Raw genomic sequence first — 25,950 nt, 5'->3', positions numbered from 1 at the left:
CTTCAGTCACACTCTTCAGCTGTGTCTCTGTGTCTTCAGCCACACCGCGGTATCAAACAGGTAACAGCCTTTTATTTATGATACAGTAAAGTTGCCTCAGAGCAGGTCTCCCGGTCTCCCCTGGAACCAGGTTTCAAGCCACTGTTATTGAAAAAGTGGCTTTGTGTTTAAACCTTCAGTTTTAAACAGCGGTTCCATGAAAACAACAGACTTAAAAAAAAAAAACAATAGTAAAACCCCTCTTGAATGAAAGGGTTAAGAACGAGGCCCTGCTCCGATCTGGCACTGTATGATACTCCAGGTCCTGTTCCTCTGTTCTGTATGCTGGTTCGGTTCACATTCTGCACAGGTACACACACCGCACAACGGATGTTTAGGGAATCAATATTCTCTTTGTGTTGCCTTGCAGGTAGGACAGGTGATGCATCATCTTGCCTTGGTGGTTCAGAGCACGCCTCGCCAGTCTTTACATAATTGAAGGGGCCACACAGGGAACTTTGAAAGAACAACATCGCAAGAAGGGGGACTGTAACGTTTTTTAAAAACAAAATCCAAATAAATGAACCTTGCTTGGATAAATGTAGTTGTCCACTGTTAAATGAATCAGTTTTTGAACAGGATTTTGGAGAATCTCTAGGGTACAGTACAACACTCTCGTCACATACACCTGCCACATAAGCACATCTTCCTGCAGTAACTAAATGTTTAATGTTGAGGGCAAGCGCGAGGCAGAAACTTCACAGCGGCGCCACTCAACTGCGTATTACAATGTTTGAGGTTGTATTAATATCTTAATAACACTGAGCTGAATCCCTGAGCCATGACGTGCATTTCAAAGCTACTGCACACAGACTCATAGGGTCCTGTATTAAAACAAAGGCAAAGGCTGAGAGAAGAAACCAACTGCAATTGTTTAAAATGAGAAACTAGCAAGAAATAACTGTTCTTACCAGAAAGGGTGTCCCAAAACTTGTATTGTCCAAGTAATTCAGAGTAATTGCCTCTAAGAAGTATTTGTTGGCAGATATTAAATAAATCCCACCTATTTGTAATTGTGTTGATTTCAAAACAGGAAAAGCTGCAACTTCCCTTACTTTTACAACCAATGGCAATTCAGTTCCACACTGAGAGTTTTAAAAGCAGATAGGAAGCAAATGTTCCGCTTATGCAGGACACATGACCTTTCGTTAAACCTAACTCTGGGAGGTGGAGTTCTTTGTCGAGGTTTAATCAGAGATGACACTGTGTCCAGGACTACAATCCCAGAATTCACTGCACAGATGAAGGAAACTAAGGAGTGTGAAATATATATAAGGTGACCATATGGCTCCGTGTTCAGCGGGACAGTTCAGGATTTTCAGCTCACAACTCAATGCATTCTGGGATGTTTTACCTGTCTCAGGTACCATTCTTATCTTTAAAGAGAAGCAGGATTGCCATATGATCTCCTTATATATATATATATATATATATATATATATATATATATATATATATATATATATATATATATATATATATATATATATAATTACAAACTAACATCATTTCTAAGCACAACTTCCCTGTGTAAACGAGGGAAACTGAGGGGTTGCATTGTTTTGTGTTGAGTAATGAACACGTTTGACTCCACTTAATGAATCTCAAACAACTTCACAATTCTTAAAGGTAATGACTCCAAATTACTTGGAGAATACAAGTTTTGGCACGCCCCTTCACTTTGTGCAGATTAAAATAACGTTTTTCCTCTCTGAAAAGTGTCCATGCTTTTGCTCTTGCATCAAAATAGGAACCATGGAGTCAAATAATGAACTACTGCTGATATTCATACTGTCTCGTTGCAGTTAAAATGTGTGTTTATTTTTATCAATAAAAAATAGCTAGATTTTAATAACATTTCAACCTCCTCCGACTTCTTTTGAAATGGACTCAAACTCGGGCTTACCACAAATCTGCATGTGTGGAGCGGCCTACAGTAGCGGCTGTTTATCTAACAACAGCAAGGTTGCTATGGCAACACAGAAGTTCCAAGCTACATCAGAAAGTTTCCAAAGCAAGCCATATTGAAAAACATAACAAGGAATTCGGCACATTCAGCTGGGCACCACATCAGCCAATTATTTCTTTCTGTGTGCGTTTCTGTTATTTTAATAACATCCAGATTAAACTGCAATCTTTGTAATGTACACACGCCCAGTATATAAATGTCATTAAAAAAAGAAATACCAAGCAAACTAATTGATTCCAGTGCTAATGAGAGAGGGCACCTGAGCTGACTGATCTTTTACAGTATAAATAATTCATGCTTCATGACTTTCTAAGCTGTGAGTAAGTGATCTCAAAATGCACACAATGCCTATTGTACCCTAACAGATTTGGGAGGAGATTATTCCACTATGAAGTTTGAAAGTGTTTATATAATGTCTATAAACAAGTTATTAATGATGTTATTAACAGTTATATGCTGTGATTGGAAATAATAGCAGTGAATGGCATTGTCTCTGTTATTGCATGTTATAAGAACACTAGAATGCTATATTGCTGACTCATTTACACATTTTCATTTGGGAAATGCATTTAAATACTGTAAAAACAGACAAAGTGCCGAGCTACTGTACCTTCAGACTTCCTTTCTCAGAGAGATCTACCAGTTAAGCTCCTTTGAATTAACCTCCTGCCTGGATTTAAGCAATTTTAAATTACAAAAAAACAAAAAGCAAACGCTGTCCATCAGCCCTAAAGCCTTCAGTTCCAGCAGGCTCTTAGAACACCTACATAACCTGTATCCATGTTTACAGTAGCTAAGCTACATAGTCACTACAGACATGTTTATAGATTGCTTATAATCACTTACAACGGATATCTGAGAGTTATGTAATACTTTAGTTTAGGGATCCGTTACAAGTGATTGTAAACAATCTATAAACACGTTATTAATGATGCTGTTAACAATGATAGAATCTGATTAGAAATAATAAGACTATTATTATACACTTTTGCCACTGTTTATAATCACTTATAACAGACACCTAAACCAAAGGTTTACCTAAACGGGTACTGTCCTCAGCAGCAACCTGACGCCTGCTGCCTCGCCTCTCATTGCACTGTTTGTAATTCTTACAGACCCCTGTATGCCTTGTGTGTTCATTCAGCTGCTCACATACAATAACAACCACGTGCTGCTGTAAGACAACAGGTCCTCACCACAACAAACCGTGCTGGAGTACTGACTGGTTCCACTAGGGGTCTCTGTTATCGCAATGTGAGTAAAACACCACACTCGTAGCTGAATCGGACAGCTTTCTTTGCAAAGCCAGCTGCCGTGCGTTTGCAAGGGGCATCCCATTTACACAAGCGAGTGTGCTATGTGTTGCAGGGGAGGGCAATTTTTGACTGACAGCACCACCTGAAGTATAATTGTTATTGTTTGTCATGTAAGGAAATCATTTGCAGGTAAATAAAAAATAAGTTAAGTAAGGATGCAAAACATTTAAATACTTGCAGACTAATTTTATTGTTATGGATAGATGTAATAAAATATTCATTTTTTTAACAATAAAATAACTCATATAGCAATTTATAGTGGGATTCCATAAATTTTAATATAGCAACATAACAGATGCTGCTTTTATGGATTACTCTCCGTTAATGAACATCCATTTAATTAGATGTAATTGAATCACTGTAATGCGAATCAGACTCATTCTCTACCTTTATGGTTATAGTTATAAAGAGACTACACATATGACACATAAGCCTCACCTTCTGCTAGTCCTGACTTGAAACATGTGCGTAACGCACCTCTGGAAAGCTTGATTTATATATTACAAACTCTAATATATCACGCATGGGGGCGTTACACTCTATAAATGTATTATAAACCTCAGAAACGAAGACTGCAGTCTGATATGCTATTGCACATAAACAGTGTTGCTTTATATGCACTGTGGTATGTTATAGGCACAGGGTGACATCTATACACAAGAGAGAGTTGGACAAATTCTTAACGTCCACAGATTGATTTCTGGTGATAAACAGTTAAAGGATCACCTACATGTTCCTAATATTTCATGTATTTTAGTTTTAATACTTCACTGTGTGTGTTTGGTCTGGTTCTCTATTGTTATCTTGCGCCGCCACTGCAGCCTGCGCAACACTTATATGCTTCCCCACAATCAGTCATGAGGAGTCTTTTCAGAAGTCAGCAAGCATGGGAAACAATGACCTAATCAAAACAGAATGATAGAGAGCCACGTGGAACCCATACTCTAGAGCATTAAACAGATAGGAAAGGTAATATTAGCACAATGACTGGCTATTTACATAGCAGGGGCTCAGTAAATACATGTGTACTTACACATCATTACAACTTAATCTGTACAACTTTTTCATAATCTAACCCTAACCCTAACCCTTTTCTGACGCAGTTGTGCACTTACTTATATAGTGCAAAAACATTTACACGTTAAGTACATTGTAACTATGCAGAATAGCATTGTAATGATATGTTAGCACACACGTATTTACTATATAACTACTATAGAAATACACAGCAATTAAAGACACTTAATGTAAAGTGTTACCAAAGCCTTTAAATGTCAGGATTCAAAAAGACAAATGATAAGGTTTTATTTTTTTTTTTAAAGAAAACAGTGTAATCACTAAAAGGCAACTTCTTTTTTTCTTTTTTTTTTTTTAAATCATCTAGCTCAATTATGTGACAATAAAGAGCATCTAACCCGCTGATTTCAATATACATATAGCAGGGCGTGAAGAGTAATTAGTGTTAATCAGGAAAGACTCAGCACATGCCATCCGTCAGATCAGTAACCTCCCGCAGTCAAACACGTTCCGTTCGAGACTCTACCAGCGAGAGGAGAGCAGCTGAGACTACAGGAGCCTTTGAACCAAAGACATGACCCACTGCAGGCGAATGAACAAACGCCCACACCGCGCAGCAGCGATTATAAGAAGCCTGTTAGCAGAATCAATTAGCAGCAGACTGGGGAACAGCGTAAATGCACAGCAGTGTCTGGACAGGCTTTCAAACTGAGTTTGCCTCCACAGAATATTAGCTGCCTTGTCTAAAGGTGACCTGACAAAGTTAGCTGAGAACACCGAGCAGAAAAGAACACGGAATAACAAAAGAACAAGGTCACCTTAAATTACAGCCAGTAACTGGGGGTGCTTTCAATAGCCAACTGAGCCGTGCATTTTCCTTTCAGAAAGTATGTTTAGTTTCTCGACTTTGTGGCCCCTTGCAGGGCCAGCACTGATACATCTCAACAGTGCAGCACTAACACAAAGAGAGACCCGAGTAGACTAGACTCAACATAATAACAACACCACAACGATAAAATAACTCCAAACAATTACTATACATCCAAAATAATATATATTATTAATACAGCAGCTTCTCGAATAAATCTATACGGACACCTCCCTTCCACGACAATCAGATCAATCCAACCCCACTATCATGCTCCTGTTAAATAAGCAGATGAAGAGCTGCATTTATGGAAATCTTAGCAGACACATCTGGATGCCACACGGATTGTAAACCCGTACGACAGCTAAGCTGTAAGTGATGTTTTTAATCAGTCTTTCTGATGTGCAGAAGCTTGCCAAATGGCATTAATTAAAGCCTAAAACCAAAGTGCTTCAGCTAATGCAATTCCACATTTCGCTCCAGATGCAAAGGTAATAAATAGACTTTGATCACTGATAACAATGGCACTGCATTTGTAAAGGTGGTGCTGTTTTGTGCTGAAAAGATTCGGACAGAGATTGGTTTCCTATATCCCTGAGTCTCTTAAGCGGGGTATGCTGTTATCAGATCTGTTAATGGTTCCTTCCACTGTATGTGTCTGGCTCAACATCATCTGTTTCTTCTATACAAATCCTCTATAACAGGGAGGGCTGAGCACATACTCCCCAAGCAAGCATCTTAACCACTGCAAAAGAAAAAGGGCCATGCTAGTCTACTTGTGAGGCTATAGAAGTTCAACTCAACAGCAGGGTCACACAACCTCGTTATCCCTGCATGCCAGTATCTCAGTGCTGAACCAGTATCTCAGTATCTCAGTGCTGAACCAGTATCTCAGTGCTGAACCAGTATCTCAGTATCTCAGTGCTGAACCAGTATCTCAGTGCTGAACCAGTATCTCAGTATCTCAGTGCTGAATCATTATCTCAGTGCTGAACCAGTATCTTAGTATCTCAGTGCTGAACCAGTATCTCAGTGCTGAACCAGTATCTCAGTATCTCAGTGCTGAACCGTTATCTCAGTGCTGAACCAGTATCTCAGTGCTGAACCAGTATCTCAGTATCTCAGTACTGAACCGTTATCTCAGTGCTGAACCAGTATCTCAGTGCTTGAACCAGTATCTCAGTGCTGAACCAGTATCTCAGTGCTTGAACCAGTATCTCAGTGCTGAACCAGTATCTCAGTGCTTGAACCAGTATCTCAGTGCTTGAACCAGTATCTCAGTGCTGAACCAGTGTCTCAGTGCTTGAACCAGTATCTCAGTATCTCAGTATTTCAGTGCTGAACCAGTATCTCAGTGCTTGAACCAGTGCTCACAAATGCTAACCCTATTAGATGACAATCCAGGTGTATTGGGTTTTCATTGAGAGCATCATTGGAAACACATCTAGTTACAATACTACCATGCAACTCGATGCATTTTAAGAAATTGCTGTACATTACAATGACAAATATAGCTGTGTAACTGTAGATAATCACAATGCAATAAATTCCTTCTAAAATAAAGCGTTTTACCATTTTCTGGTACAGATATAGGTTTTGAATCACAAGAGAGATCTCTAACGAACTAACTAATAGTGAAGTAAGCCTAGGATTCCTTATCATGCAGATAGATGTGAACTTTGTTGTAGCATGTAAAATTGATCAATGTGTTGCTGTTCTGTTAAAATAACTTACAGAGGACAGACCCACCTGTTACACGAAGTTTGTCTGCCCCGACCACCACCTCGTTTTCATTGGCAGAGAAAAGCATTTTCCCCTCGTTGGAGATGATCTCAAACTGCTGTCCATGGGCTTGGACTGCTTTTGGACCTGAAAACAAAAATAATAGTTCAAATCCTGGCAAAGAAATCATTTTACACATTCAGGTACCAGCCAGAAGATAAATACATATAGGGTCTATAACCAGGGGTGGCCAATCACGGTCCTGGAGGGTAATTCCACTCCTGGTCTTTGTTCCAACCCTGTTCTAAATTGTTTAATTGAACCAATGAAACCTGCATCCAGACCCTGAAGTCATTCATGATCTCATTTTACCTGTCAAACCTGGAGTGGAGTCACCCTCCAGGACAGGGATTGAACACCCCTGGTCTATACGGTACAGTATATGTTCACCTACCACAGCTGGCTGGCATGCCAAGGTTTAATGCTGCTACAACAGGACTGAAGTACAACAGGATCTATTTTAATAACCTAAATAGCAGCTGATCGTAATACCACCACGCTAAAGTTTATACGCCTCATTTTGCACAAATGTAATTTTAATGTATTTTTACCGTAAACAGAAATGTTAATAAGCATGTTAATTAATTCTATATAAACGATACAATAACAATTTAACCTCTGTCAAAAACATGATTGTGTCAAATGATCAATGTTGCAAATGGTCAGCATTTCAAGGAGTGGATTCTCTCCCAGCCAGCTGATTTATATAGCTTGCCTCAAAATGAACCTACAGCATTTACAGCTCACTTTACTAATTACAGGCAGAGAGAAAGATATTTATCGCTTGCTAAAATGAGTCTTTATTCGTTTATAAATCATAAATTTGAAGTCCTAACACATTGCTTATGGCTTTTTAAAGTTATGTTATTATGTGGAGTATCACAGGGTTGAGACCTAGGATCTGTCTTTTTAATCTCAGATATGCAGTGCAGCGGCACTTAAAACATGCAATGCATCTTCCTCTTGAACCATGCATGACAACATTCTATTTGTCTTGCATACCAGCACCACTTATATCTGCTTAAAAAGGCTGGAAGCAAATATTTTTTCTTTTTCCCTCAATTTTCACACAGTAGTGTGCTAATGTATTAGAACACCTCAAGATTTGTCATTTACATCCTTTAGAAATCTAATTGGGTGTGAGAATTTCAATTTACAGTCAGGCACTAAAACGCTCTAATTAATTAGATGAGCACAGTTTATTTTTACCCTGAACTCCACTCACTTGCACTGTTAAAAAGGAAACACTCGGGGCGGTTAAAAAGAGGTTTCTGGGATGTGTGATATACTGCTGAGTCATATTTTTGTTGCAACAAATGAACAGGAACTCAGGCCATGCACAAAGGCAGCTTTTCAAACTCGCTCACTATTACATCCCTGGTGACTCCCATCTGTAGGCTCTCCATAATTCACAATCACACCAAGAACAGGGAAATGCAAAGAGAAACCTGCGGGAATCTGAGACGTACAGGCACAAGACAGGACCACATCCCCTAAAACATGTTTAAACGGCTGCAACAGCCACAGCTATACCTTTTGTTCTTTTATTTAGTGTGCACCATTATTTTACCCCTGACTTTCTCCTCAACTTAGACTGTCCAATTATGTTTCCCCTCACTGCAGCAATTCTCCACTCCGCTCAGGAGAACTGAAGGTTCAGTGGCGTCCTCTGATCCCTCGACAGAGCCAGCTTGCTCTTCTACACTCAGGAACGAGAGAGAGCGGATGTAGTGAGCTGCTGGCCTCTGCACAGCCAGGACACTCCCCTGCACTCCCCTGGCTGTATGACTCGCCCTGCACACCATGCGGCCGTGCTTTTACCAGGGAAGCCACTCGGGGATCCCAGCCAGAGATACACTTCAGATCAACAAGATACAAACAGGGCCATCACTAACTGTGCCAGACAAGGCTCCTAGCTACACTGAAATGCCTTGAACCCGTCACAATCTTTTTCTTTAAATATATCACAAAAGTATATCAATATCTACTAACTAGGTTGGTATTTCCTTTGGAAGTATTACATTTCTAATACATTTGTTTTGGAAATACATATTGACACCTCAATACACTGGCCTGAAATACATCCCAATTATCCAAGTGCAAGCTCTTTTCAGAGACAGGTTCGACCCCATTGTAGTGCAGGTCTCACAACAGCACTGTATCAGGGCCTGCTCTACAAACTCTGGTCTGGTGAAACTGAATGCTAAAGAAAGTTCTTAACACACGCTGAGAAACATGCTTCTCCAGTATATTGCCTACATACATAACGATCCACAGAAGATGCATAATAGCTTTATGTGTTGCACCTAGCCCCCACATGTGGCTATAATGAGCTGCTGCTACTCCCCCACTCAAGCTCTCTGTTTCAGCATCCTGCCTAAGGCACTGTGTAGGTCAGGATATGTCCTGCTGCTTCTTCCAAGCAGCAAATACATTATTCTAACCCAGTCTTCCTGCAGCTGCAAATTTCAACAGCCACCATGCTTTAGAGCTGCCAAACGCATGATTGCCATGGAGCAGATGCACCTTTGGTTATGAATCCCTTTAGATATATAAAGGGAATGGTTCATGGTTAGTTATTTTATATAGGTATAGCTGCATCTCTTTTACAGGTTTAGAAAGATGCAATTATCATCTCAATCTGTTTATCAGCCAAAGAACACCAAAAACTGCTGATTTGAATTGGGTGCACATAATAAGCATGACCTTGTTCCATTCCACCAATGCTTTTATGCACGATTGCCCATCTACAGATCCATACACCTCCAAGCAACAACAAACCTCCATTAAGAACACTGTACTGAACAAAGCCTCAGGCTACACTTGACCTTACTGTCGACATTATTAGAGCTGTGTAAACACAAGATGAACATGCTATCTATTTTTAGTGCTTTTATCTACTGAGTTTCCTTTCAAGGTTTTTAGGGTTCATGTTTTTGCAAGTGGAGGGTGGTATTCTTATTTTTGTGCTTATTTTTGAAGCAGAATAAAAGCTTGGTTAAAAGCCAAAGCTGGATTTTTAGAGCATTTTACAGCACTTGGGAATCGCCTTGGATTGCATCAATCACCTATCTCTGGTTTCCCTGGATCACCCCTGTTGCAATCCAGGTTGGTTCTGTAAAATGCTCTTAAAACCCCCCACTAGTATGGAATCTCATACAGCTCTGTATATACATCTCTACACTTTATTGGTGATGCTTGTACATACTGTAGGATAACTCTCAACACTGCAACACCATGAGGAAGGCAGGAAAGGAGTTTGTAAGAGTCATGGGGAGGCAAGGGCTACAGTCTGCAGTGGCTTACTAGAAATGGAAAACATAAATATTCAGTAAAGAGTAAAAACTTGTTATAATAAAGGAGCAAGGGAAGCAATACTACCACAATGTACAATAGTAACATGAAGTCATAAAATACTGATTCCTTTATCAAGCAGCCTGCTATCAAGAAGGCAGTCATGGTATACGGTCTGACTGTATCGACTGAGCACGCTGACCACTCTGAAAGACCACTAAACTACTCAGGGCAGCATGGATCAGAATGAGACTGTCCAACAGGCAAGCAGCTGGGAACGAAGGAATCACCATTCTCATAGCCTTTCAAACACCATGCAGCTACCTATGGACTAGAATTAATGGACTAGCATATTTTCACATTGTTTTATGACACCGGTATCAAATACCATCTAAATCCTAAAAGAATGTGCATGCCATCCAATTACCAAATCCATTTTAGTGCCTGAAATGAAACAGCCGTCTGAGCTTCTGAAGGTCGCTTTTATTATTTCCTTTTTTTCAGAATTGGGGGGTGGGGGGCAGTGGTAGGGGGGCGGTAGCCTTTACAGTATAATGTGGAAATGCCATGAAAATGTAATTGCTTCTGAAATCATTCAATTAGTCTTGCAATTTATCCTTCAGCTAATTGCTCTGACATGACATTACTTTCCAAACCCAGCTGGACACCCAAAGGCCTCCTCCTAATTGTCCTGATCTGCATTGCTGCCCTTCATCTCGGAGATGAAAAGCAAGGTATCTGGTTAAACAGTTGTAATGTAAATTATCAGCCACAAATGGAAAGCCAAAAGCAAATGGGATTTGTGAAGTTATTAATCAGGGTTGGGTTATGAAACTGGCTGCGGGGTCTTGGTGGGAAGCACATTACTGAACCCTTCTCACGCAGGCAGCATGCTTCATTAACACCAGGCTGTGCCTATTACAACTTTAATGAACAATCCCTACTGCTTCCAAGCACAACAATACCAGCCGCAGAGCAATCTGTGTCTATTGAGTCACACTGATCTAGGCTCTGAGACCCAGCAATGACACGCTTCAATTAGCTTAACAGTGTCCTCTAAAAAATAAAGCTTGCTCCTTTAAAGAAAAAATAATAATAATTGGACACCACTATCATCAGAGATATACAGTGTTGCTGTAATGTGTTAAGTGTTCAGTCCAGTGCTGTTCCACTCCAGGTTTAACAGGTAAAATGAGATAATTAACTACTTTAAGGTCTGGATGGAGGTTTAATTGGTTCAATTAAACCATTTAAAACAGGGTTGGAACAAAGACCAGGAGTGGAATAGCCCTGCAGGACCTTGATTGGCCAGTCCTATTGGTGAAAAGCTCTCGGTCTGGAATTCAAAGCTTCTTTCTAGTGGGATTGTGGTGGTCAAGCTGAACTAGTGTCTTATGAGATCTGCACCATGGTCTAGCCACCTTCCCTTGGAATCAGATATTACTGGGTTCAGGGATTTGTCCTGTTTGGATGATTTGTCTGCTTTTGCCATTGATTTTTATAATGTTGTTTCTTGCCGTCTTCTCCTGTCATGACCCCCTTGCAAATGAGATGCACATCTCAAGAGTTCTACCCTGTTAAATGAATACATTTGAAATGTGTGCTGTGCAGGGATACTGTGTACATACAGCATGCATGAGAGTTAATGCAACTTAAGAGTTTGCATGGACACACGTTAGGGGTTTGACAAACTCCCTGAGCAGCACTTCTTCATATCCAGTGCGTTGTTTTAATTTCATGTATTCCAGTTCAGTGAGACAGAACTCTCTATTGAGCTATAATGAGCTTCATGTCTCTTATGTCTATTGTACAAAAGTGATTAACCATTCCTACAAACAGTCACTCTGCAGATTTTTAATAAACCCTGTAAAGCAATCTTGTTACTGTGAATTCATAAAACAAAGAAAAAAAAACTAGAAACGAATTATTATTTCCCTTGCGGTCTAGATGAAAAACACTATATTAGTCAATCACTTTAATATCGCTCTGACACTTCGGATTAAGATGTGCATTCATTTTTAATATGGTTTAATTAGAGCAAAAACATGTTTCAGTTCATTATGAAAGGCTGGTGTGAAAGAATATTTGAAATGACCTAATGATCAATAATGACTTTGTTTGAAAGCTCAGATATACCTTTCAGGTTATTATAAAGCCTTCAGCCTTGCTTAAAATTGAGATCACTCCTTTAAACCTGTTCGTTAGAGATATAGTTGTGAAACTGGAGCTTTGATCTTAATTCATTGTGAGAAAATCATTTTTTTCATTAATGTGTGCTTTCTGTATATGCTGTCCAGAAGTTATTTCACCTTATTGTACCTTCTCATTTGGGGAGATCTACCTGAAGTAATACTATAAGAAACTTGTAAAATACTTTGACAAATGTCTTAGCTAATTCTATAGGATGATTCGAAATGTTTTGCCACAGCTGTATTCATCAAGCTTAAAAATCAATGTGAATGAGTGCTGCACAGAAGTCCATGGTTTGTGACCATGCTATGCCATACTCCCCTCACAGTTTCTTCTCCTGAGGAAAGAGCATCTTACCTACGGTTAGTCTGGCCGTCACATTCCCGTTCATGTCACGGGCATCGACCATGATGTTCTGAGATGAATGCAGAAGCAGGGATGAGTCCTGCAAAGAAAAAGAAGACAAGGATAAAACGCCCATCCTGCTTGATGGAGGATTGATCATCTAGAATAGAACGAGAGGAGACTTCAGTAGCAGGGCTGTGGAAAGTTGAATGTGTACCTGCTTCCTTCTCTTCACATTGAATGAATGTTTGAGGTGCTTCATCAGATGAACAAATTGCAATGAAAATTCCATCAAGGCTGGTTCATAATAACAGGGCCAGTCGTTTAGGAGTAATGAAGTCATCCTTTCACCACCCAGCATTGTATTAATTATAGTAATCACACATAGTGATGGCGTGATACCAGGCACTGACCTGGGAAGGCTGATTCATTGTGGCTGCTGGAAAGGCCCTCGATATTTCTGTCTGTCACATACAGGCAAGCCTGTAAACACGACTTTCACGTCATGATAAAGATACGAATTCTACACGATCTCACGTCTCAATTGGCTAATACAAAAAAAAATAATCTATAGATGAACGGTCAATTGTCCCCTCTGATGCCACCACCAGTATTGTTTTTAACAACAGTTCATTTAAAAAGGGTTAAAAATATACAAATATTGACTATAACTGTTTGGAATGAATTGGCTCAGTTCATTGAATTGAATGAAAAGGCAAGGGCTGGATGCGTTTAAACTCCAACCTATAGTATCTGTACCTCTCTTACCCCAATAAACTGGGATTGTATTTCATCTCCACACACAGACAACGCCCATATGATGAAGTCAGCTAGTTTTATAACATTGAAACTATTTGCCTGTATAAAAGTTTCCCATAGTAAAAGCACAGCAGAGTGTAATAAAGCAAGGTGAAAGCACAGTAAATCACAGGTAAGCATTGGAAACAATAACAATGCATGATAAAGCATATTAATAAACCTGACAAAAAAGGGTAAACTATGGGAAATGCATAGTGCAACAATGGGCAAACCATGGTAAAACTGCAAATATACCACGCAAAAATACTGTGGGATATAGGAGAGTCAGCTCTGGAAATATAGAGGTGGAAATAGATGCTACAGGTTATTTGTTTTCGGTTCTCCTGTCCAGTATTGCATTGACCATAACTGACCAAACATTCCCAGGCTCCCTTTGCACCGCTGAATTTAAAATGCAAACTTACTGAGTTAAAACACAAAACACACTGGGCAGAGGACCCTTAAGTGGTGTAATGTATGCTGCTGTACAAATTACCTATGGGCCTAAAATCCCCTGTGGTTCAACTAATGTTTTCCTTGGTTATTTTTGTTCTCCATATATTTATTAACAGATGTTTACGACAGTACATTACAACCCATTAAACTAACACGCGATCTCTATATTAGAGCAGAGTAGAGGGACGGACAGCTCCTTCAAGTGTTTATTAGAATAGATCAGCGACACCGTTTGGAAATCAAGTCATAAACTTGGGCTAATGTACTTTATAAGAGACTTCATTAACAGCGCCACTGTGCACAGCTCACATTTCATCTTTTAATGCACCTGATGTGGGTTCCCTTCTTTTTCCAATTACAGGAGAATGTGCCACTAGCACAAAACTCTTATAGCGCGATCGTTTTAAGGTTAAGTGTTGCCTTCTAATAGTTCAAGCAAAAGCGAGCACAACATAATTACCACCATTGTGTAACGCTCATTATAAAAATTCCATGAATTCCCAGGTTTACAGCAGTGTAACACAGTTCTGGTCTAATTGGTTGACATTATATTGGTCGGCTTTATTTCACTTTATTTATTTTTTCCTGCTCCACATAATCTAATAGAATAAACCCAGATGTAGTAACAGCATTATCAGGAGAGCATGCCAACTGCTATTGTCTTCTGACTTGATTGTACACAGCCTGATATCGATTTTAATGATGTAGGTTTTTGTGAATATGACCCAGCATTGTTGTTGCTGTGTGCGGTTAGCTTTTCCCAGTGCATGCAAAGCTGAGGGAACATGAAGCTGCTTTGTGGTTTGGAACCTGGTTTCAGGAGACTAGGTTTCTGGCCCCTGCACGGCACACCAGGGGAGACTTGGGGTTTGATGCAGCAAAGTTGCCACAAACTAGCTCTCCCGCTGGTCTCCTGGAACCAGGTTTCAAGCCACTGTGCCTGAGAAAGTGTCTTTGTGTTCCCTCAGCTTTAGGCTCATTTTTGCCTGGCCTAGAAGAACAGGTTTTAGTCCCAAATACTGATATAGAAATAATATTTATTTAAAAATAAAAAAAGCAACAGAGGTACAATAAAGCAACCACATCACAAACAGATGCTTCACAACATCATACTGTCACAATGGCAGAATAAATAAATGACCCTGGGGAAAAAAAAGAGCTGAAAAAAATAAAATTGGAGAATTCCTGGCACAGCAGCCTCTCTCTTACACACTATCTGTAGCCGGCTATCATTCACTGGATCCCAACTGCATTAAAATCAATTCAAATAACCTTCACAACAGGGCATACCTCATATTGCAAAGCAAAACATTTGCCAAAAACGTACATGAAATGCATTAGGAACTGATAAAAATACACTTTGCAATGAGAATACGAGGAGTAACCTTCTCAAACTTTATACATAATTCAGCCTTTTCAGGATAAAGAGGGTGATGAAGCTTTCTGTGTTTGAAGCTATAAAAGCAAATGCATTACAGGCTGTAGACCGAGTTCCTTCATCTAAAGACACCATTGCTTTTGGAGCAATGAAACAAGTAGATATTAACCAGTTGTATTTTTCTATGTTTTGTCATGACAGAGAAAGACTGCAAAGCTCAAGTCCATTGTCGTGTGTGAATGGTGCCAGAGGAAACCAGAACCAATCCATTGGACTCCCCACCTCCCCCTTCACGGTGTACTGGTAGATATCCCATTCATATATACTGCTGATAAAACAGCTGGTTGTAATGATAACTCTGTCCCTTAGCATGAGAGACCGGTCTGTCCTGAAGCACAGTGTCCCACATTATCTCATGACAATCTCCAGCCATTGCCTAGAACTCTTAATGCATACATCTGTCCATACATACAACAAATAACGATCATTATATATCCTTATACATATAATGTCCCTACAGGCCAAGCGATCTGTTCCATTCACCTATACTCTTAGACGTTTCATTTGACTGTACAAAGACTCATTAGAGGTGGCTGCTCCATTATTTTAATACAGAGTTTCAAATGTAGAATCAAACATCTAACTCTGTACATGTTGCTGCAAGTTGTCTTGTGACAATCCATTTCTTTTCTCTGGAATAAACCCCCCCATGTGTTTCTGACAATCCAAAGCATATTTGTAGCACATAGGATGATAGCAGCATCAGCTTACTGTTCTGGAGTGAATTTCTTTGGCGTACAGCGGGAATAGAAATTCAGACTCTCCTTCTAGTCGAAGCCCATCTTTAGTGACTTTCAATAGTCCCATTCCTTCCTGTAAAAAAAAAAAACAACAAGACTTTTTTACAATTTAAAGTCAATAAGACATTAAGGAACATATTTTCAAAACGATTCCTCCATTCCTTAATTAACTCCCATTTTTTGAAAGTGCGACTGCATATTATTATTATTTTATTTAAAAATTATGTGTTTGACTTTATTTTTGTCCTCAATAGCATCACTATCTCAAAGGCTGCCTGATTTCCTGCCCTTTTGCCTGCTCGCTTGTGCCTGATGGTGTTTGTAAAAACCTTGCTTTTATTCAGACGAGAAACAAGATTAATGGAGCTGAAGGCACAGCAGAGCTGAAGGGATAGCAGAGCTGAAGACACAGCAGAGCTGAAGGGATAGCAGAGCTGAAGACACAGCAGAGCTGAAGGGATAGCAGAGCTGAAGGGACAGCAGAGCTGAAGGGACAGCAGAGCTGAAGGCACAGCAGAGCTGAAGGGATAGCAGAGCTGAAGACACAGCAGAGCTGAAGGGATAGCAGAGCTGAAGGGACAGCAGAGCTGAAGGCACAGCAGAGCTGAAGGGATAGCAGAGCTGAAGGGATAGCAGAGCTGAAGGGATAGCAGAGCTGAAGGGATAGCAGAGCAGCAGCAGAGCTGAAGGGATAGCAGAGCTGAAGGGACAGCAGAGCTGAAGGCACAGCAGAGCTGAAGGGATAGCAGAGCTGAAGGGACAGCAGAGCTGAAGGGACAGCAGAGCTGAAGGGACAGCAGAGCTGAAGGGACAGCAGAGCTGAAGGGACAGCAGAGCTGAAGGGATAGCAGAGCTGAAGGGACAGCAGAGCTGAAGGGACAGCAGAGCTGAAGGGACAGCAGAGCTGAAGGGACAGCAGAGCTGAAGGGACAGCAGAGCTGAAGGGACAGCAGATGAAGGGACAGCAGAGCTGAAGGGATAGCAGCAGCAGAGCTGAAGGGACAGCAGAGCTGAAGGGACAGCAGAGCTGAAGGGATAGCAGAGCTGAAGGGACAGCAGAGCTGAAGGGACAGCAGAGCTGAAGGGATAGCAGAGCTGAAGGGACAGCAGAGCTGAAGGCACAGCAGAGCTGAAGGGACAGCAGAGCTGAAGGGACAGCAGAGCTGAAGGCACAGCAGAGCTGAAGGGACAGCAGAGCTGAAGGGACAGCAGAGCTGAAGGGATAGCAGAGCTGAAGGGACAGCAGAGCTGAAGGGACAGCAGAGCTGAAGGGATAGCAGAGCTGAAGACACAGCAGAGCTGAAGGGATAGCAGAGCTGAAGGGACAGCAGAGCTGAAGGGACAGCAGAGCTGAAGGGATAGCAGAGCTGAAGACACAGCAGAGCTGAAGGGATAGCAGAGCTGAAGACACAGCAGAGCTGAAGGGATAGCAGAGCTGAAGGGACAGCAGAGCTGAAGGCACAGCAGCTGAAGGGATAGCAGAGCTGAAGGGACAGCAGAGCTGAAGACACAGCAGAGCTGAAGGGATAGCAGAGCTGAAGGGACAGCAGAGCTGAAGACACAGCAGAGCTGAAGGGATAGCAGAGCTGAAGGGACAGCAGAGCTGAAGGGACAGCAGAGCTGAAGGGATAGCAGAGCTGAAGGGACAGCAGAGCTGAAGGGACAGCAGAGCTGAAGGGACAGCAGAGCTGAAGGGATAGCAGAGCTGAAGGGACAGCAGAGCTGAAGGGAGCAGCAGAGCTGAAGGGACAGCAGAGCTGAAGGGACAGCAGAGCTGAAGGGACAGCAGAGCTGAAGGGACAGCAGAGCTGAAGGGACAGCAGAGCTGAAGGGACAGCAGAGCTGAAGGGACAGCAGAGCTGAAGGGACAGCAGAGCTGAAGGGACAGCAGAGCAAGAGCAGAGCTGAAGGGACAGCAGAGCTGAAGGGACAGCAGAGCTGAAGGGACAGCAGAGCTGAAGGGACAGCAGAGCTGAAGGGACAGCAGCAAGAGCAGAGCTGAAGGGATAGCAGAGCTGAAGGCTGAAGGGACAGCAGAGCTGAAGGCACAGCAGAGCTGAAGGGATAGCAGAGCTGAAGGGACAGCAGAGCTGAAGGGACAGCAGAGCTGAAGGGATAGCAGAGCTGAAGGGACAGCAGAGCTGAAGGGACAGCAGAGCTGAAGGGACAGCAGAGCTGAAGGGACAGCAGAGCTGAAGGGACAGCAGAGCTGAAGGGACAGCAGAGCTGAAGGGATAGCAGAGCTGAAGGGACAGCAGAGCTGAAGGGACAGCAGAGCTGAAGGGATAGCAGAGCTGAAGGGACAGCAGAGCTGAAGGGACAGCAGAGCTGAAGCAGCAGAGCTGAAGGGCTGAAGGGAGCAGAGCTGAAGGGACAGCAGAGCTGAAGGGACAGCAGAGCTGAAGACACAGCAGAGCTGAAGGGATAGCAGAGCTGAAGGGACAGCAGAGCTGAAGGGACAGCAGAGCTGAAGGGACAGCAGAGCTGAAGGGACAGCAGAGCTGAAGGGACAGCAGAGCTGAAGACACAGCAGAGCTGAAGGGACAGCAGCTGAAGGGATAGCAGAGCTGAAGACACAGCTGAAGAGCAGAGCTGAAGACACAGCAGAGCTGAAGGGATAGCAGAGCTGAAGGGATAGCAGAGCTGAAGGACAGCAGAGCTGAAGACACAGCAGAGCTGAAGGGACAGCAGAGCTGAAGGGTTAGCAGAGCTGAAGACACAGCAGAGCTGAAGACACAGCAGAGCTGAAGGGATAGCAGAGCTGAAGACACAGCAGAGCTGAAGACACAGCAGAGCTGAAGACACAGCAGAGCTGAAGACACAGCAGAGCTGAAGGGATAGCAGAGCTGAAGACACAGCAGAGCTGAAGGGATAGCAGAGCTGAAGACACAGCGGAGCTGAAGACACAGCAGAGCTGAAGGGATAGCAGAGCTGAAGGGATAGCAGAGCTGAAGGGATAGCAGAGCTGAAGGGATAGCAGAGCTGAAGACACAGCAGAGGTGAAGGGTTAGCAGTGCTGAAGACACAGCAGAGCTGCCATACTGACAACTCGTTCGAAACAGCTTTTCAGTGTTTCCATCTTTCAATAGGCCCCGGAACATGCCTTCACACACTGCAGCAGCCTAAAAAAAATACAGTTTATTAAAACTTGCTGTGGCTCAATTACTCCTCTAAAGTGCTGGGAGACAATTCATAACCCTTAGCTTAATAGGAGCTGTGACATTTTACTGACCACTCAATTACTGCATTTAACTTTTCCCTTCAGCAAATAAAAACTTGAAGAGTATTTTATCCATCCCCCATTGTGAGGATGCCATGCATGGAAGGGTTAAAGAACACAAGCACTGCTATAGAATTGAGGGTTTGAAACACAGAAGGGGGGGGGGGGGGGGGGGGCAGAAAGACTCAGTCACCCTCCCAATTGAACTACTTCAGAAATCCAATGCAACATCTCCTGATCCACGCAATTCAGAAATTGCACAGCAGCATCATGGTATCCCAGCTGTAGCATAGCATGTATTTCTTTCTTTAAATACAGATCCATGTCTTGTATAGAGACACACTACCATTACTTTACAGACAAATTCAGACAAGCAATGAGGCTCCTTGTGTAATATTGCAATTGTAACATCAGACAGTAAATCAATCAGCAGTACCTGCAATGGGGGTGTGACGCACCCGGTAAAGACAGCTTCCATTCAATGCCTCTAGGGTGCCAAACGACTCCTAAGAAGCTGTTAATTGTACTGGGAGCCTCTTCTGCAGCTGCAATTACCGAGGGGCAGGCTGCTGAAGGACGTCAATAAGACATGTATTATTTAACAAGGCAGACTAAGCCAGCATGTTCCATGCACCTTGATATTAAGCTAACTTGGATAACTGAACTCCAGATTGCACTGTTCTGGTCTGATAGATCGTCAGCGCACCTGTTTTAAAGGGTTCAGAGTTTACTTTCATTCAAGCACAGTTTAGCTTTAAGTGCCATTGCCCTTCTTTCAGGACAGGCTGCTTTGTAATTTTTGGAGCGTTTTTAACTGGCCTCTATCTGTTATTTTATCTTTCTCTAACTATATTGTTATGATAACTTACTCTAGTTTTGTTAAGTGTAAATGTAATTGAAATTCTGCAAACACAGACCTTAAGATGCTTTTATGACGCCTCAATATAAAATAAGAAACTGAAGCCTAAAAATGATCTTGGTGTTTTCCTCCCCACAGTAAAGATAAAGCTCAATTCTGTAGAGCTTCACAGCCGACGTAAATTGCACTGGTCTGATTACTGGCCTAACTTGACTGTACTCAAAATAGGAAGCAGTAGTTTGTAGCGTTAGTTTGTGAGATGTTCTTGTCCCCAAGAACATCTCACAACTAAAACTTACTTTTCCCTTTACTTTGGATGGCTTATCACTATGCAATAAAAGTACATTAAACAGAGCTCAATTTGTTCGCAGTGACAGAGGCCAGAGCCATAAACCCACAAATGGTAACTCCTTGAGACAATTATGTATCAATAAATAAAGCCCTCAGGCACTTCAGAGGAAGAAACTGCATCTTGCAAAGTATTTATCACCGGCTTTATTATTAATGCCTATGCTTCTGCATCATAACACCGAACCCGAGCAAGGTCAGTGTCATCCCTCCAAAGAGCATTTGAAGATGCCATGGAATTGACGTTTCCATTAATAAAGGAGAATCCATACAGAAAGGTATAGCTCAGATGCTGCTCTTGAGTCTTTCTATGTTTATTCATAAGGACTTGGTGGCAAAGCTTCCAGGCCAGAGCACAGTTTGAAAGGCTATTTGTCAAAACACGAAACATGTATAATAAGCCTGTACAAGCAGATATATCTGAAACAATTTATTAATGAAACCTGGGTCTTTATAAGGTGGCCCTTGAGACTGTGCAGCCAGGTATTAGAGTGCAGGGCTGTGGCTCCCATTGGCCCCATAACACCATTCCACTAGCACTTTCATTCTCATTATAATAACAAGCCAGACAGTACAGACTCTTAACTATGGCTCCTGACAGGGGTGTTATACAGGGGGAGCACTGACTGATAAAAAACCCACAATCTTTCCGGTAGGCTAGTATAGAAATATCAGTGTGTGATAAACCATACAATCAAACAGTATCAAAAGCAGATATATGTATACTGCAATCATAGAGGGCAATTAAGTTGAATATGTTTTGCGGATTCCTGTGTTTTGCTCAGATTCTCATGCGTCTTGTTATTGCATTTCACTTTGCAGAACATCAGAGTTCCACGGGCTAGTTTACAGTTCTTTTATGTTCTGCAAATTCCCTCATTAGCATTAAATGGGTTAATCCTGTTTTCTGTTGCCATAAACTGCACGCGTGTGATGGCTCGTGGGAAACGAAAGCCCACAGAGATCACTCTCAACACAGTGCAGTTCTCCCTTGTTGTCACACAGCTCGACAATCCATCCATGTGTTTGAGGTACAGTTCGGCCATGCTGATAACACACTGTACATGTGCTACACTTTCTTTGTAAGGACCGTTCTCCACTGATTGACAGCTGAGGTAAAGTATATTTTGCTTCACATGGATTGGGCCCTTTGTGTGAATCTGCTGCAGTGTGTTGAATGAGACATTACAATCTTTCTCTATTTATCCTCTGCTAAAAAGTCCACAACAAAAGCTACAGCAGCAAAGCAAGGTGTGCGAAAAAAACAACCTGGCCAACACAGAACAGTGAAAGAAAATGACACAACCCAAAAGAAAAAACCCCTACGCCTCATCAGGTCTGCCAGTTACTGTTCAACGACATACATCTATTAGATGCAATAACGACAAAAATAGAACTTCTGACCTATTCTTTAATGCGGCTCACTGACCAGAGCAAAATCCTAATATCATTTCTTCAGGATAATTGAACCTTGTGTTCAGGCTCAATGGCATTTGGACTGGGTCATCACACTACCGTCATTAAGTTATATGAAGATGGCCAGGCTACACTGGATGAATGAAGGAGAAGCTGCTAGCTTGCCACAGTCCTTTAAAGCGCACATAACATGAACGCTCAAACCCTTTCCTCCATCACGTGTGGTTTCTGTCGCATCATCCTCAAATGTATTCTGTGAGGTGTTCCTCTTCAATGCCGACAAAGCTAACAGTTATGTGTCATCTAAAGGTTAGTACAAAGTTGAGTGATTAGGTACAGTACAGAAACATTCTTATCCCTAGCAAGATTGTACTCTGCTCCCACAGCTGTGTGCATCACTGCAAAATAACCTTGACGTTCACATTTGCTCAATTTTGATCTCGACCCATTCACATCATTCAGAACAGCTTTTCAATTTGTTTAATGATACAGTATAACACACCTGTCCATGACAGCTTTGACACAATCCACAGGTCAGCTCCTAATGGTCTGTTAATAGAGATTAAACATTGTGATGCTAAATCATTGAACACACGGCCCCACCACCTTGGGACTCTATAAATAATATAAACAAGCTGACACTGGAGACACTATTTACCAATCAAAGAACAGGATCAACTGCAACTTCAGCTCAGTACTGTTACCAGATATTGATCTGTAATAAGCACCCAGAGTCGGGGTATCTTTTGACTGCAGCAAAGTTCCACAAATACCAATTTCACTGAAGAACGATCCCTCCTGGCTGGAAGCCAGCAGTGATAGTGAATCACCGTCACTTGTGTCAATTAAGTACAAGCCTCTAGGGAATGAAAAAATGAATCCAATAGATATCACTCCTCGGGCCTCTCAGGGGGCAAATGTGCGCCGCAAAAGAATGCGTTCCACAAAACACTTACAGCACAAGAGATTGGAACAATCCCCAGCAGTGAACAAGTAGATCAGGGGGGATAAAACAGGGTCTGGATTCAAACAAATAGACATAATTCACAAGAGATTGGAACAGTTCCCAGCGGTGAACCAGTAGATCAGGGGGGCATAAAACAGGGTCTGGATTCAAACAAACAGATGCAATTCACAAGAGATTTCCATGCATGCTCTTCTCACAGTGTAAACCCTGCCTCCTCTATTGAGCGCTGACTTCTTCAACTCGCCCTGCCTTTGAACCTGTTGTAAGTTATTAGGGCTCCCCTCCCTACTGAGCTACACACTAAAGAGTAAAACCTTCACATTACAGTTTCTCACTGCTGTTCCCTTGTCTTTCTGAGTGCTTCTTATTGCAATACTTTCATTTGTCTGTTCTTTTTTGTCTGTGTTCTAGTTGCCTTCCACAGACACATACTGTATTACGGAGACTAGCCCAGCCACGGTGTCCTTATAGAAGTGAGAGCCAGCTTGCATTACATACATTCTGTCAGGAAAGCAGAACGGAAGATGAGCTCCAGAATTATGTGAAAGCACCTCGACACGATGTGTGAGTAATTCAAATAATAACTCCTCATTCTGATATGAGAAAGCACCGCTGGTTTGAGTGACAACCAGACTAATCCCTGGGATTAACAGGAATCAGCTACGAGGTAAGGAAGGCTGAAGGGTCTGAATTCATTTAGCTTAGAACAAAAAGGAATTAGACAGAGTTAACCCAGCTTACCGGATTGAACCACATCACTCTGAGGACCCAGATAGTCAGCGCAAAGTTCACAACCAAAATGATGAGCAGAAGCAGGACGAGCAGGTAGAGGCAGCGCTTTCTCCAGCCGTAGATCCCGATTTTGTAGACATACTCGTTGTTTGGCCCCTGCAGGCTAGTGCCCGGCGTCGTCGTGGTGTACTGCTCCCGTACCATCTGCTAGAGAAGACAAGGCTCAAGTCAGTGATAGCCATGGAGCAGAGCACAACCACAGGACAGAGAACACAGCAAGACAAGCAGGAGTGGAAAGCCAGGAATCCAGATTTATTGAATTTACAAGTTGTGCATCAGCTAGAATTTTAGGATTGAGACATAATTAAAAAAAAAATTATATAAACATAATTTTGATATTTTACTTAACATTGTGTAATCAAAGAAACTACAACATTATATTGCAAAAGTCTATAAGAAGCCATAATAGTTGTACAGTATTTCATGTTAGAGTTCGAAATGTCACATCTTTCAATTTTTGTCATTTTTTTGTTAAGTATATGGAAAACTACAAAGCGGTATGTAATTCAATATGTTAAGGTAACATTATTCAGCAGGTTTCATTGGACTTTAAGAAGCACAATTAGTTAATTCTATAGGGTGACGCAAAACGTTTAGCCACAGCTGTATAAAGAAAGGTCCTTTTAATAACTGTACCCAAATCTTTCCTGTAATTCGTTTGTTTGTTTGTTTTCTCTGATACTGTATCTCTTGGAAATAAGGTTTTGCAACTCAAGCGTTTGTCTTTGCAAGCTAAATGTAAATGCTAATAAACCTGTAATAAACCCCTCTATTGTGACAGAGCAGACCATCTATCCCATGAAGGAGGGATCATGTTACACCGATACACAGTGCATAATTGGCTACAGCTACCGCTATACTAACCTGAGCTGATACATTTCAGGACACTGCTATTTACTGCAGACGCAACGCTGTTCAAACCATTAAAGAAATAAAACATTGTATTAATCAGTGAAAGGAAAAGAAAACAAGTCACGTAGGAGCTACTACACACAGAGTCGTCCCTCAGCACGACGCTCATGTTCTTACTGAATCCCAGGAGAACACATTCACTTGTTGGTATTTATTGTAATACAAGGAAACTGGTTCTGTAATGACAAATAACAACTAAGGCCCTGAGGTTTCAGTTATAGATTGGAAACTCAGGCACTGGACTCAGTCAGTAACAACAAAAGTAGCTACAATTCTGAAAACAGTTTCAATTAACTTGCCATCAGGAGAAACCTTCTAGAGAGTGCAGCCAACTGGAAATTTGAAAAAGATCCACCAGTTCCACGACCAAATGCCTGCCCCTCTTTCATTCTTAATTAAATAAGGCCGTGTTCCCCCCCAGAGGTCTCCTGACAGTTCTGCATTTCCAACAAGGAATTGGTCTTCTTTGCTCGGCACACAGAATTGACAAATGTGATAAAGTGATAAAGTCTCCTCCTTCGACCAGCTGCTGGTTCCCATATAACCATTAAACAAGCTGTGTTGAGAAGCCCTGTGTAGCGGCTCATCGACTCAGAAAAGAAGCTGCTCCAGCCACACCTGCCTGCTGGCTTTTTTCACACAGAGTTATAAATGCATGGAATAGCTTACCTGGTGACATAGCAGGATCTAAAACTGGGAACGTTTCAAACACCACCAGATTGTGTACTTTTAAATTAGACAGTAGAGAACGGTGTGCCAATAAGGGCGAGCCTTGATGGGCTGAATGGCCTTTTCTCCTTCCCAAGCTTTTCTTATGTTCTTATGCAATACTTCAGCAGTGAGGAAGGGAAGCTGCATGTGCTCAATTGCCTGGATTGAAGTCATACTTTTGAGCTTGATTCTCAAAGCTGCTCAAAGTTTAGCATTAGTGGAATTTATTTCTGATTGGATAAACTCCCCACTTCCAATTCTAAAACAAACAGGAGACAGCTTAAGAGTCCGTGCAAGCAATGCAAATACAAGCCTGAGCAGTTTTCTGTGCTTCTGGTTTGGTACATTTATTCATAGGGTTTGTGCTGTTTTCTCTGGTAAAAGATGGGGATAGGCTGAAATGCTCTAACCATTACACTGTAATGCTAAACAAACAGACTTCAACATCACATAGATTTAAAGAGACTGATAAC

General features: G+C 41.7%; 1 protein-coding gene across 1 annotated transcript in view; it reads right to left on the bottom strand.

Moving 5' to 3' along the window:
* The window catches only part of sgcg (sarcoglycan, gamma), a 34,156-nt gene extending 10,158 nt beyond the window's left edge, over nt 1-23,998 (bottom strand). Inside the window, exons 1-4 of the mRNA XM_041233239.1 lie at nt 23,804-23,998; nt 16,224-16,325; nt 12,833-12,920; nt 6,959-7,078 (exon numbers count right to left, since the gene is read on the bottom strand). Coding sequence (XP_041089173.1) covers nt 6,959-7,078; nt 12,833-12,920; nt 16,224-16,325; nt 23,804-23,998 — 505 coding nt within the window. The remainder of the gene's footprint in view (nt 1-6,958; nt 7,079-12,832; nt 12,921-16,223; nt 16,326-23,803) is intronic.
* Between the last annotated feature and the right edge of the window lie 1,952 nt (nt 23,999-25,950).

This window comes from Polyodon spathula, chromosome 30 (genome assembly GCF_017654505.1).
Source record: "Polyodon spathula isolate WHYD16114869_AA chromosome 30, ASM1765450v1, whole genome shotgun sequence".
In the NCBI taxonomy this organism is placed as follows: Eukaryota; Metazoa; Chordata; class Actinopteri; order Acipenseriformes; family Polyodontidae; genus Polyodon; species Polyodon spathula.
This window is presented reverse-complemented; position numbering and strand designations above follow the sequence as displayed.